Genomic DNA, 14,771 nt, shown 5'->3' on the forward strand with positions numbered 1-14,771 from the left:
CCTCTTCCCCTCAATCCACTCATGTTCTCTCGTGCGCGTGCATGCACACACATGTGCACACTCTCTCAAAATCTTAAAAAAAAAAAAAGCTGGGACAGACATCTCTTTGTATTTGAGGTTCTCAAATAGAAATACGTTCACACCGATACACACCTTCGCTATGAAAAAGGTAGCTTTCAGACAACTCAATTACATCTGAATTGGTAGGAACCAAATAATGGTAGTTATAATTTTCATTAATACTTTGCAGAAAGAGATATATGGGGAAAAAATGCAATTGGAGGGTTAAAGCTTCTTTAATATTCTTAAATGGTTATTACCTTTTTGTGTTATGTGTTTGTATTCAAGGAGTATTTTTATGTGAGAAAACCTAGGATACGTATTTTTTTCACCACATAAAATATTTAAGTGGTACATAAATTAACTTCCCAATCACAATGCAGAAGGGGTTTAAAGCTGAACATACTGTTTTACTGTAATTTAGAGCCTTTGTGCTACAGCAATTTAGGGAGTGTGTCCTTCTTTCACATTAGAAACTATAGTATTTATAAATATGGTCAAGCACTACAGGTTTATTTAGTAATGTAAAACTCGGTGATGATTAATTTCTCATATCGACTATTATATATATTTTCATGGCATACAGACTGTCAAGAGAGCACTCCAGGTAGCAAAAGATACCTGTTACCAGATTTTTTTCTGGTAAAATCAACTATTTTTTAATGGAAAATATTAGACAAAGAAATCAGATAAATTAGGTAATAGTACAGTGTAAGACACCAACAGTGTGCAATGCCATGTTAAGAACAGAACAAAGATGAGTGCTGGCTATTATACTTTATCAAACCATACAATTTTTATTTATTTTTTATTTTTTTAAAGATTTTATTTATTAATTTGACAGAGAGAGACAGCGAGCGAGAGAGGGAACATAAGCAGGGGGAGTGGGAGAGGAAGAAGCAGGCTCCTAGCAGAGGAGCCTGATGTGGGACTCCATCCCAGAACGCTGGGATCACGCCCTGAGCCAAAGGCAGACGCTTAACGACTAAGCCACCCAGGCGCCCCTAAACCATACAATTTTTAAATTACAAGCAAAGCCTTACCAAATCAGTGTACCTGATGTTCCAAAGGAATGGGGTTATTTTTCTTTTTTGAATTTCCAAACATCTTGAGTAACTAGAAAAAACTATTTTACAGATGAATTCACTAATTTTTTTTAAATGGCAAATGACCTACCAAGGCAACATAAATAAGTTTCAAGGCTACCATCCTCTTACTTTCCTGACCTTACTCTAAACAGAAGAATCACTATATGATTCTACAATCTCAAAGCAAATATACTGAACATACTTGATATTTGGGACTTTCTGAAACCAGAACTTTATTTTACAAGTGGAATTGCATTTTTCATTTTGTACTAATATTTCTTCCCTAGAGATACAATTTAGTCATTCATATCTTCAAAGTAAAAAAAAAAAATCATCAAAATAGAAGATTAGCATAGCATAGTTACATCCTACTAATAATGGTTACACATGCATATTTTTTATTGGTCTCCAAACCACTGGGAATTTAACTAGGTTCTCTAAGCTTTCACTATTTGTATGCAACTTCAGAGAAAACCAGTTTATCAATTTATAATTTAGTGGTCATGATCAGAGTAAATGATGCTCTTCCAGTGAATAAATACATGTCAGTCATTACAGAGGTAATTTAGGTCTCTTTCATGCCAATACAGGACAATTATCTATCTAGAAAATCAAATTTAAATGAAGTACTCAGAAGGTGGCCCATATGATGGGTATAATCTAGATGACCTTAAACTAAATTTATTCCTTACTCCTCAGTAAAGTGCAGTGACTCCAGATATGTATTCTACAGATGCAAGGATTTCTTTTCCTTGGTCAATGCAGAAATATAATTTGTACTTCCTGAAAGTACCTTTATTTGCTTATCCATGAAGAAAGCTTACTTTTATTTGCCTTTGTCTTGTTTTGAATATACAGGTTTACAAACTTCTTCCACTGACTACATTTTAGCTTGTATTTAGGTAACATCTGAGAGGATATTTTTTATTTTATAGATTAACTATTTTAAATTCACTGTTGGCCAATAATAGTGGATAGTTTTTCTTGTAAGGAGGGATTCTAAATACAATGAGTAGATACCTGCTAGCTCTATCAACTGGTTGTACTTCCTGTCCTTTCCCTATATTTGAGAACCACATACTACTTTATTATCCATGGCCTTGGGCAACAGACCACAAAAGATTAGTGAAAGGAGAACAAATACAGCATCATATTGGTCCTTTCTTCCCACCCCTCCCAAAAGGCCAAAGCATTTCAGTGGCTAAGTTTTCAAGTTTTCCTAATTAGAATGAAACATGAGTTTTAGGAGTTACTGATTTAGTTGAAAGGAAAAAGCGACAACACTATTTTCAAAAAGTGTAACAATTCTGTGAAGATTATGTATCAATTAATGCTGCCCTAAGCTTTGTCAGTTTTTAAATGATTTTTTTTAATTGCAAGGGAATAGGCTTAAACTCAGGAAATAAAATATAGGTCAGTCCATTATCTACATATTCTTCATCTTGGCCATAAGGTCTTCCAAGCTTTCACCAGAATCTTCCACAGTTACCTCAGCTACAGAATCTTCTTGCTATCAACAAATGAGGGAAACATAGTGAAAAAATAACCATATAAAATTTGTGATGCTTAGGAATATATAATCACTAAGTTTTAACCATGTTCAACTAGTTTACAAAGTCAATTTCAAGAAATATGCCTTCTAATTTTTAGAACAGACAAAATCCTTTACATTCCCCACCAATCTTTTGATTTACAAGGCAGTAATTTCAATATTCTTGAGATCTCTAGTGAGGTGGTATTTTTAAATGGCTAAATGCCCAATATACAAAAATGTTATCTTGACTTAATCAAAATCCACTCTATCTGATCCATTCATGAGTCAATAACACTCTTTTAGGTCTGTGTTTTAAACAGTTGAAAAGGTACTATGCCTATTTCCACATTAACACTGAACACCTACTCTCACACATCTTAATGCCTATAGTGTAAAATATCTAAAACAGTAAATACTGCATTGGCATGATAAACTAGGATGAAGAGGAAAGAAGATAAACATTTTCTCTTACATAACATTTACTTATGGTAAATCAGATTTTGGATGTACCTTTTCGGGAATTGTGTATGCCACTGTAATTCCTTCAGGTAAGTCCGGAACTGGACCTGAAGAATTTTTCAGTTCCTCTTCTGAAACCTCGGATACCAACTCAATACCTATAGAGTTAAATTTGATCTTGTAACAGTTTTCAAGAAACTTAATAAGCAATAATTACTCAAAATTTGTACAATTATAATTATATTCCCTCCCATAAGAGATCTGACACGGCCATTTTGATTTATGAAAGAATTCCTACCCCATTCATTGTCTTCATGTATTATCTCTTCCTCTTCTTGAACAGCCTCCTGTTTGGGCAATGCTGCTACCTTTTTCTGTAGAAATCAAACAGTATCAAAGTGTTCTTACTCTCAGACCTCTGAAGCATTGAGCAAAAACTCAGACAGGCTTTTTATTTTACCAAAAGCAAGAAAGGACTTTGGAGAGATTTTTTTTCACTTTTGAAGCATGGTGAATTTTTTACTAACATTTCCACCTTTGAGATACAATAAATAAAACTTTCAAAATCCAGAATCCATTTATCTTGTATTCCAAATCTAAATAATTGTTTTAAATTACTGTCCAAATAATATGACCTCTCATACATTCTGATGAATTGATGTATACCTTATATTCTTCCTGCTGCTTCCTGCAATTTCTGTCATCACACTGAGGATTTGGCTTCATGGACATAGTAGGGAAAAAATCCTGCATTGCATTATATCCAAGGTAAAAACTAACAGTACCAAAATTTAACAGAAACCTAGAAAAACAAATCAAAGTACACTTAACAAAGAAATAAACCATAAAAGTATTAGAAGTAACTGAATTTTTAAAAAATGTTATTGAAGTACATAATGATTTTTTTTTAACAAAATACTTTAAGTACTGATGTCAGATTAAAATGTGAAGACTCCCGAGATATGGTACTTAATCTAACTACTTTTTAAAAATTTTTATACACAACTTAAATTTTACAATCTTAAATGTACAGCTCAATGAAATTTTCCAGAAGTTTGCACCCAGGTAATCACTACCAGATCAAAAACAGAACATTTCCAGTGTGCCATAAAGCTCCTTTGTGCTCCCAACCAGTCAAATCTAATTCCTTTTAGAAGCTTATATGAAGAGGAAAAAAAAAAAAATCACATACAAAACATAAACAAAAGGAAAAATATTTGCAGTGAATGTTAATATATAACAAGACAAAAAACTGACCAAATGATATGAAGCAGACAATTCAAGAAAAACAGAAGTGCTCATGCCTTTCCATAAACAACTGAAAATTAAAATGAGACACCCATTTTTTTCACCCATCATATTAACAAAGATTAAGAAGTCTGATGATACCCAATGTTATCAACCAGTGTGGGTGTACCAGGTACTCCCTACTCTGTGATAGAAATGTATATTTTTGAAGGAGAAATTTAGTACTATCTGTCAAATATTGCATAAACTCAGAAATTCCACTTCTAAAAATTCTTATCTATAAAAATCTATACAAAAACATATGCAAGATGTTGTTTACAGCACTGTTAACAAGCAAAAAAATCTGTAAGTAGCTTTAATGTCCATCAGTAAGGGGCTGGCTAAATCTGACACATCCTTAAAAGAACAGTTTATAACCATGATCTCCCCCCCACCCTTTGGGTAGCATACTCTAAAATGTTTTGTTTAGATAGGGCCTACTGAAGTTTGTACAGTTTGTACAGTTGTGAAGTTTTTTTATATGAACTAGCCCTATACAGTTGCCTTGAGATTTCTCATATATGCTTTTTACAATTTTTTTGCTGGTAGCTGACAGTTCTGATATCAGGGTGCCTCTCTATATCATGCTGCAATTTGTTCTTATTACAGTGGAGGGTTAGGAAACGTAACAAAGCTTACTAAAGTTGTAAAGTGAGAAAAAAAAATGGCCTGAGATAGAAAACACCTAAAGGGGTTCTGCTTTTAATAAAGTGTGAGTTGGTTCAAAAACCCTTTGACATTAATTTTAGCTGCAAAGAAATCCGTGCACTTCTTTGTTGCTATAGTTTAGATGATGTGGTTGCTGGATTATGTGTTTTGGGATAGCAATTATCCTCATTCATGATTAATCACATTCATATTATTTTTAGTTAGAATTAAATAAAGAAGTGTGTTTAAGCCCTTTGGTCAGAACTGCAGAGATTTAAATCATTTGGTCAATACTTCAAATATAAATACACCAGTACCACTGTACCATTTAACATGAGCTATTCCAAATACAGAGTAACGTGTATTTATATGTATGCTTATATTTAAATTAGATATACTAAGATATGTATGTAAGTTAAAAGTACATATATATTATACATATATTAAACAACGTACATATATTTAAAACCAGATTTTTAAAAAACTAAATACTTAGCTGGAAATTCCAATATCTGAAATGCTTTATGAAATATATTTTTATCAAAAACAAACAAGACTATTCAGAAAAATTAGCCCTTACTCACTTTAACACATTTTGTACTAGGATCCCAGCAACCACTCCCATAGTGGTAGGAAGACTGGCTGCACAAACACCTTCTCGTTTCAGAGTCTTTTCATCAATATTTGCAGCAACTACAAGTGGTGGAGCACACTACATGAAAAAGGATGAAAGAAAATATATTTCAAAATAAAAGGAAAAAAGTATAACATGCTCAAAATAGTACTCCATCACATGCAAAGTTTGTTTTTTCTTTGAATACATTTTCAGTACCCCTAGAAACTCTATTACTTACTAGTGAAAAAAATAAGCCAAAGTGAATTATGCATACCGCAAAACAAGCAGATTCTCCAGGAATTATGAGCTGTATATGCCCTGAAACTGCATTTTCACTGACCCCAGACTCCATCCACGTTTGCCCAAGTTCATTACAAGCCTTGATAGAAACAGGTGAAAACATAAGAAAGAACATAAAAAGAAGTAATTTACTGTAAGTTCTTTTCATGAAAAATTGGGGTTTAACTAAATGGATTACCAAGGGTTTTTTAAATTTTTCTAAAGAGGAAAGTTATGAACAGTGGAATTCCTTGGCAAATGCCATTCTATTTAAAAAGTAAACTGACAGCATTCAGTAAGCAGTCAATAAACATCTATTTAATTAAATTGAGCCATTAGGCTTATTGGATTTCTTTTAATGTAAAAATGCATTTTTCTAAAATAATTTCAGCAAAAAACTGCAAAATCTTTTGAAAAATTGAAAACACAGTAATTCAAAGAATTTTATTTCTGAGAAACCAGGTTTGTAGGCAATTTATACATGTTTATATCTTAAAGTAACAAAAGCTAAAACCAATGCTGACATAGAGTTAAGACATTTTAAGACTTTCATTTATTTTAAAAATTGTACATCAGAAGTATCTACTATTTTATAGTTTCCTCCATTAGCGTAAGAGAGAACAGGATATTGAAAGATAAGCCATACCAGCAAGGCTAGACAGATCCCACAGCTATTAGAATAAATTTCAAAAGTAGGGTAAGAAATAATTAAAAATTAACAAAACACATTACATGAGGGTTTAAATGCAGAACTATTCTTAAATGCAGAACTATACAAGAAAACAGATAAATCCATGAGTGTAACATCTTATACAACAGGAATACTTACTGTATTTATTGCCATCCGAGCTTCAAAATTGTCCACACAGCTAAGAACTAGATCAACAGGTTTTCCCTCTTCTAATCCACCATTACTAGGTAAAGAAAATAAATTTTATTTGGAAAAAAAAAAAATCAGGACACAAAATACATTCTAATTAGGCTGTATTTGTTCAGGCACACATTTATTCTTTCAGTAAATGTTTGAGTACAATTATGACATAGTATTTAATATTAAAGATCTAGTATGTATTGAGTAACTAATATGAACATCAATGATACTACAGTACTTCGCCTGGAAGGCACAAGAAGTATAAAGTCTATTCATAAAAGTTACCATTTCCCTATCAGCTTTCAGGCTTTTATTCATGTTTCACTCCAAATGTAAATGTAATAAAAACTGAATATAATTCAATATCTCAGTGGTGTTACAACAGTCTGCAGAAAAGCACTTTCACATAAAAATATAACCTAGAACACAGAATTTATAATTGAGGATCCCTTGTTCTATCATTGTAATAACAGGGTTTTTGGCTTTTTGTTGTTACTGTTGTTTTTTGGACAATATTTACTTTTTACTGAGCTCCTAATACATAAAGATCACATAAAAATTAACTATTTTAAAAACAGAAATATATATCAAATCAACCAACCAACCGAGTTAAACATCAGATTTTCTAATAATACTTGTTTAACTGAGCTGGACACTGTGCAAAACATTCATAAATAAAATTTTACCTTATTCTATCCATGAAATGCTGAAAGTTTTCTACTGTGGTTATATTGTAGTTGTGTACTTCAAAAAGAACATCAGGATTAATGTTCCTAAGAGGGAAAAAGGGAATGTTTATTAAACTACTGGTAGGAATACTAAGTGAAAGCAGGAAAAAGAGCTGAAAAAGATCATTTAACAGAGGTCAGAAAAATGGAATTCAAGCTATTCAAAGAAAATCCGAAGCCCTCTTCTACTTCCTTTGACCCACTTCAAGGACTACATTCAAAACATGTTGACTACAGGATTACAAAAATGTTCCCATCATGCATGTGGTCCGAATTAAGCTTTTATCACCTCTGTGAGCTATAGCCTAGCCTGACAAAAGGGCTTCTTTGTTCCTTATTTAATTCAGTGCAAGTATGTTTGAGGCCACAAAGAAACCCTTAGAGTAAGAGTTGGCAAAGTAAGGCCCTTGGGCGAAATCTGACCTACCACCTGTTTTTATGAAGTCTGCAAGCTAAGAATGGTTTTTCCTTTTTCAAACGGTGGCAGAAAAGAACAATATTTCATAACAGGCTAAAATTACATGGAATTTAAACATCAGAAAGTTTTACTGGAGCACTGCCATGCTCATTCATTCTTCTATTGCCTATAGCTGTTATCGTACTACCACTACACAGCTGGGCAGTGTCATAGCTGGCCCTCAAAGCCTAAAATATTAACTATCTAGCCCTACCCAGAAAAAGGCTGCCAACCCCATTCCAAGAGGTAAGACAATTTGTATAAGTAAAACCTGCATTTTTATGGAGAAAAACTATGCATTAACTTTTTTTTTTTAAGATTTTATTTGTTTGAGAGCGAGAGCGTACACAAGAGGGAGAGGGTCAGAGGGAGAAGCAGAATGAGCCACCCAGACATTAATTTATACAAAATACACAAACTAAAATTTCACTAAATATAGTCTTTAATTGTTATTCCATTTACCTCAAAGTATATTCTGCTGCTTGAACTTTACTTAATCCTGCTTGATGAGGCTGGAAGAAAAGTCTATTCATATTGGCCAGTTCCACCTTGTCATAGTCAAAGAGTAGCAACTAAAATGAAAATAGTGGTATTTTGATGAAAAACAGACCAAAATATAAACTAAAAATAAAAAAGAATAAATTAGTGGACTTCATTCACATTTGATGGGTTTAACAGTTTGACAGTAATAATATCAGCTAACTCTAAAGCACTAGATACCATATATTAACTCATTTCATGCTCAATAGGTATAAATGAGACAACTATGGCACAAACCCCAAAGCCACTCAGCTAATATACATGAAAATGGGATTCAAATTCAAGCATTCTCAACCCAGTATCTGCACCTGAACCATAACACTTACTGCCTCTCTAAATGACTCATTGAGAAATTAATGTTTATTCCATTTCATTCTAATCATTTACTAAAAGTCAAGAACACATTAGATAAGTGAAATTTTAAAATAAGATAACAAATGTCATAACTTAAAATTATAGTATAACATGACTCCTTTTGTGACTCTGACACCATTCTTAACCCATGGCTAAAATATCACCCCAAACAGAATTACTAACCAGTAAGTTAACTGTTGTTTCCTTCTATATATTTAGGCATAACAGCATTTCTCACACTCACACATTCATACATACACCTTTTTAAAGATCCCATTTCTTATCAGTAAGAAATTATCAGGTTGCACTCAAGTATTTCCAAGGTCCCTTCCGTCATCTAAAATTCTATGACTTTGTAACACAATTCTTAGCATCCTAGATTTAAAAATAAAAACAAAAATGGAGGAAGAGGCCAGGGCAGAGCGAGCACAGAGGCAAAGGCTACAGCAGCAGTTGCCAGGGGCTGTGGCTTGTGGTGCACCATCCTGTGCCCAGCTAAAATTATTTAAAAAAAGAAGAAGAAGGGGGGGATCTTATTAACAATAACAAATAAACCCAACCTAGAGAACAACACCTAGGTAACCCTTAATATCTTGCTAGAAAATACATCACCCCTGTCTGCCCTCTATGATAATTTTCTGACTCAACTTAAAACAAAATATAGTTTATTTCAGCTCACTAGACAGTACTTACTAGGTCAGGCCAAGAATTAAATTTGAGTCTTCAGCCTCATAGCTGGTTTATAAGTTAAGGAAATCTCAAATTTGGGGATAGGAGGTATGAGTTGTAGCTCTGTCACTAATTAGCTCTGATCACGGATAAGTCACTCACTTTTTAGACCTGTATCTTCATCTGTAAAATAAAGCAGCTAATCTAGATCTGGTGATCCAGGCCACGGCAAAAGGGGTAAAAGGCTCTGAGTCTCCAATCTTACACATTCCTATTTAACCGTGAATTAGCTGCTTCTTTATCTGTTTTACATAATGAAGAGTTCTGAAACTTACCTATGTAGATCCTTAACTTACAAACTTGAATGCACACTGGAATCACTAGGAGAGTTTTAAAAAACACTGATGTCTGTGTACCATCCCCAAAGACTGATTCTACTCCATTTTGGGTATCAAAAATTTTTTGAACTTCCCAGGTGATTCTAATTACAGCAAAATCTGATAACCACTGTTCTACAGCCTTGCTACTCAAAACACCGCCTGGGCTAGCAGCATCAGTATCACCAGGAGCTTGTCAGAAATATAGGGGCACTCCCCCAACTTTAATATGCATATGAATCATCTGGAGTTTTGTTAAAATAGAGATTCTTTTTTTTTTTTTTTTAGAAGAGGGAACCCTAAGTTTGTTTCTGAGAATCCATTTAGGGTTCCCTCTTCTTAAAAAAAAAAAAAAAAGAATCTGTAACAAACTGAGGGCTTCAGAGGGGAAGGGGTGGGAGAATGGGATAGGCTGGTGATGGGTAGTAAGGAGGGCACGTATTGCATGGTGCACTGGGTTATATGCAACTAATGAATAATCGAACTTTACATCAGAAACCAGGGATGTACTGTATGGTGACTAACAGAATATAATAAAAAAACCTTAAAAAAATAAATTAAATAAAATAAAATAAAAAAGAAGAGGGAACCCTAGCCAACCCTAGCCATACCCAGGCAGTGGGTCACCACCCCTTTTCTGAAAGCACTTTTTTTTTTTTTTAAGATTTTATTTATTTATTTATTTGACAGAGACAGCCAGAGAGAGAGGGAACATAAGCAGGGGGAGTGGGAGAGGAAGAAGCAGGCTCCCAGCAGAGGAGCCCGATGTGGGGCTTGATCCCAGAATGCCGGGATCACGCCCTGAGCCTAAGGCAAATGCTTAACGACTGCGCCACCCAGGCGCCCCAAAATACAGATTCTTAATTCAGCATGCCTGGGGTGGGGCTTGAGAGTATACATTTCTAACAAGCTCCCAGGTAATGCTGATGATACTACTTTGGGCATCAGACTGAGTAACAACGATCCAGAAGTTCTTAAAAATCCCCCCAGAACATCAGAATTACCAGGGAATTTAATACAAATCCAGATTCTTAGGTTCACTCGAAACCTAAAGAATCAAAACCACTGGGTAGGCTCTGGCAATCTACGTTTTAAGAAGCCTTCCAAGTGATTCTGAAGCACACTCAAACCTGAGAGTCATAATCTCCATGATCTCTACTATCCTAGGTCAATCAGCCGTGGTTCTTATGTGAACTCTAAGCAATTGTTGGCTGGCTTTTGTAAACTCCTTGAAACACTTTAAAATGTTAATAAACATTTTTAGTATTTTTGTGTTGCCTTTTCTATATGGATACATGACTGCCAACTTTGAAACCACTTTAAGAATTTGGGGCATGGGGACACCTGACTGGCTCAGTCAGTTAAGTGTCCAACTCTTGATTTCAGCTCAGATCATGATCTTAGGGTCCTGAGATCAAGCCCCATATTGGGCTCTGTGTTCAGGGCAGAGTGCACTTGTCTGCCCCCTCCACCCCCGCAGCTTGCTCGTGCATGCACTCTTGCACTCACTCTCAAATAAATCTTTAAAAAAAAAAAAAAGGAATTTGGGGCATGAGACAGACCAACACATTAAAAAGCACCAATAAACTTTGTGGGAAAAATGCTTGCTCTGTCAAAATGACAAATTAAAGAGGGGGAAATCAATTGTGGAAAGCGTTGGTATTCAACCACTAGGAATCTAACATCACGGACTTTAGCTTTATATATCTGAGACTGGTATAAGGTTATCTCTCCTTCCTACTCACAACCTAAATCAGTTTTAGAAAAGAAGTGGGGGAAAAAAGTATAGGTTAAAAAAAAAATCTAGAACATTCTCCATTTCAATTTTAAGAGGAAGAAGGGTGGGGGCACTTGGGTGGCTCAGTCGTTAAGCATCTGCCTTCGGCTCAGGGCATGATCCCGGAGTCTTGGGATCATGCCCCATATCGCGCTCCTCCGCTGGGAGCCTGCTTCTTCCTCTCCCATTCCCCCTGCTTGCGTTCCCTCTCTCGCTGGCTGTCTCTCTGTCAAATAAATAAATAAAATCTTAAAAAAAAAAAAAAAAAGAGGAAGGGTATTTATTTTCTAACTAGAAGTTTGTATCTCTTAATCCTCCTCACCTATCTCACATATCTTCCCACCCACCTCCCCCCCTCTGGCAACCACCAGTTTGTTTTCTGCAGTTAAGTCTGTTTTTTCATTGTTCGTTTTGTTTTTTAGATCGCATATAAGTGAAATCATGTAGTATTTGTGTTTCTCTTATTTCACTTAGCATAATACCCTCTAGATCATCCATGTTGTCATGAATGGCAAGATTTTATTCTTAACGTTGAGCACAGCATAGGAAATATAGTCAATGATATTGTAATAATGTTGTATGGTGACAAGTGGTGACTACTTATGAACCCTGAGTAATGTACAGAACTGTTCAATCACCCACTGTGTTGCAAACTTGAAACTAATACTGTATGTCAACTACAATAAATTTTTAAAAATATAGGGTCACTATTATTTGGAAAAAAAAAGGTACATGCTTTCTAGTTCATCTTGTATAATGCATGTTTAAAAAATGTTTGTTAGATGCCTGTGTTTCATACACTATCAATTTAACAGCCTTCTCTCTTAAGCTTCTGTATCTAAAACATTTAAGTCCCAATTGTAATATATATTATCCCAAACACAAAACTCCTGAAATTGGATATTCCTTGTTTTATTAGCGTTAATATCAGCTTCCATTTGGGTGGGGTTGTCTCTTAACTTCTGTGGGTAAAAAGAACAATATGAATAAAGACACCCCAAATCAATAAACCATTAGTAATGAGAAAAATTCCTAATTTATACCTGATTTACTCCAGAAGTGAGTAGCTTCCCTATATGACAGGCAAAGAGAAATGTTTTTACCTTACCAATGCCACATCTTGTCAGCATTTCAGCAGTCACACTACCAACTCCACCAACACCTACTATTGCTACAGCAAAGGTTCGGATTTTCTGTGAAATGCAAAATTATATATTTGTCGGTTAACTTTTCATCAAAAATGTTGTCAGAAATTATTTTCATTTATTAAAATCATCTTCAAAACCTTGGAAAGGTTTACCATACCTCATAGTCGCTTACAATTCCCATTCGTTTCAAAGCCATCAGGCGGCTTAAAACAAAGAAAAAATGTTTTAAAGCTTACAATTTTAATTGTGATATAGGTAAACACGCATCATCGCAGAAAAACTCAATCACTACTGATGCTTTAAAAGAATCTTTCAGCTGGCTTTTACCAGATGAAATTAAGTCACCTGGGCAGCTTTAAAAACACTGAATACTCTTCCACCTGTAGCCTGTGCAACAAGATTTTTTTTAAATGCTCCTCAGATATTCTAATGGACAGCCACGATTGAAAACAACTGACTTAAATGTTAAGTGTCCAGGTGAGACAGGTTGAAGTGAAATTTCAACATTTTTCTGTGTTTTCTTAGCATAGGTAAATATTTAATGTTTAACACCCAGATTTAATGTTTAACATCAGTTGTCTCTGCCCATAATGGATGGTTGATGTCTACTCTTAGTAAGCACGTACTGTTAAGTTTTTAATGTATACATTTAAACCTATACACATATACATAAAAGTCCCATTCATTTACACTTTAGAGTCAAATAGCTCTACCATGCTTGCTAGGAAATTCTACAGGCTTCTGGCCCGGACCCCCTTTTCCTCTTCCTCATTTTCAACTGTTCCTAACAAATCTCTAAATTGTTTGCCAACATTGTTACTTCTGGATTTTCAGTTGTAGGTATTATCTGAAGATTTCACAGGTATCATTGGTCCCTACTACACACAAATATTTCCTGTAACCACGGGAAATCCAACTAAGGGCTAGGATTTGAACCCAATCGGTCTGGCTCTAGAGTCCTTACTCTTATAACCACTGCACTATATTCAGCCAGCTGAAAGGCCAGGAGCTGACAGGACTGGTAAAGTCGAACAGCTTTAAAGCTAAAGCTAATCCTGCTCTGCCCACCACGTCCCCAGTTTTGAAATGCTGAGAAGCCTTTATGAAACTCGAAGTTTAATGCTTAGTGGGTTTTACATTTCATGTCATCTTCTGAAAGTTATTACTATCAGCTTTATGCAGAACGAGGTAGACTAACAGAGGCAGGGGAATTGGGAAATCGGACGTGTATCCTCAGCATGCCAGGAGCAGAACCATATGGCTTCATTTCGGTTTTGGGGTGGGTGGGTGTTTTGAGAGGAAGACTATCTTTCCACCACTACTAAGAGTTGGCCTTGCGCGTTTGGGAGCAGGACCCCAGCACAAGAAGAGGGGGCTGAGAGGCCGTGTGAGCTGAACAGGAAGGGAGGGCCTCGTTCCTGACCACTCGCAGACCTTGACCTCACCCCCTGCCCGCCTCCGACCCTCAACGCAGGTCACCTGTAGGGGTTGGAGTCCACCACCTCCGGGCTCATCTTCTCGATGCGGACCCGGCCCCCTCCTCCGTCGCCGCCCCCCACGGCCCGCCGACTTCTCTCCTGTGCCAGTTCCCGCTCCAGCTCCGCTACCCGCTGCTGCAGCCGCTCCACAGACTGGGCCATGGCTGGGACCCCGGCCGCCAACGCTCCCAGCCCCGGTCTTCGCCGCCGCCGCCCCACGCTGCCAAGCCTGCCGGCCCCGCCAGGGGTAGGTGAGGAGGCACGTAGCCGCCGCCTTCCTAGCCCAGAACCCTGGGGAAGTGCTCCCAGCGCCGCACAGAAGACACGTCGCCGCCGCTCCCGCGGGCCTCCCACGGTGCCGCTTCCGGTACGTTGCAGTCATCGCTCCCCCTCAGGTAAAA

At 36.2% G+C, this 14,771-nt stretch overlaps 1 protein-coding gene across 3 annotated transcripts; it reads right to left on the reverse strand.

The window, feature by feature from the left end:
- Positions 1-1,354: 1,354 nt before the first annotated feature.
- Positions 1,355-14,725, reverse strand: UBA5 (ubiquitin like modifier activating enzyme 5). 3 transcript variants are annotated; one of them, XM_008708595.2, is made up of 12 exons: positions 14,372-14,725; positions 13,050-13,095; positions 12,848-12,937; positions 8,490-8,599; positions 7,529-7,615; positions 6,801-6,885; positions 5,967-6,071; positions 5,661-5,788; positions 3,808-3,943; positions 3,440-3,515; positions 3,193-3,299; positions 1,355-2,658 (listed from the first exon to the last, which is right to left on the reverse strand). In XM_008708595.2, the coding sequence occupies exons 1-12, from the start codon at positions 14,530-14,532 to the stop codon at positions 2,575-2,577; spliced, it is 1,215 nt and encodes a 404-aa protein (XP_008706817.2). In that variant the 5' UTR covers positions 14,533-14,725; the 3' UTR covers positions 1,355-2,574. The 3 variants fall into 3 exon arrangements, with proteins under 3 accessions (XP_008706817.2, XP_040492745.1, XP_008706824.1); XM_040636811.1 differs by lacking the exons at positions 13,050-13,095; positions 14,372-14,725 and having other exon boundaries at positions 12,853-12,933; XM_008708602.2 differs by lacking the exons at positions 12,848-12,937; positions 13,050-13,095; positions 14,372-14,725 and adding an exon at positions 9,615-9,770.
- Between the last annotated feature and the right edge of the window lie 46 nt (positions 14,726-14,771).

This window comes from Ursus maritimus, unplaced genomic scaffold (genome assembly GCF_017311325.1).
Source record: "Ursus maritimus isolate PB19 unplaced genomic scaffold, ASM1731132v1 scaffold_20, whole genome shotgun sequence".
Taxonomy (NCBI): Eukaryota; Metazoa; Chordata; class Mammalia; order Carnivora; family Ursidae; genus Ursus; species Ursus maritimus.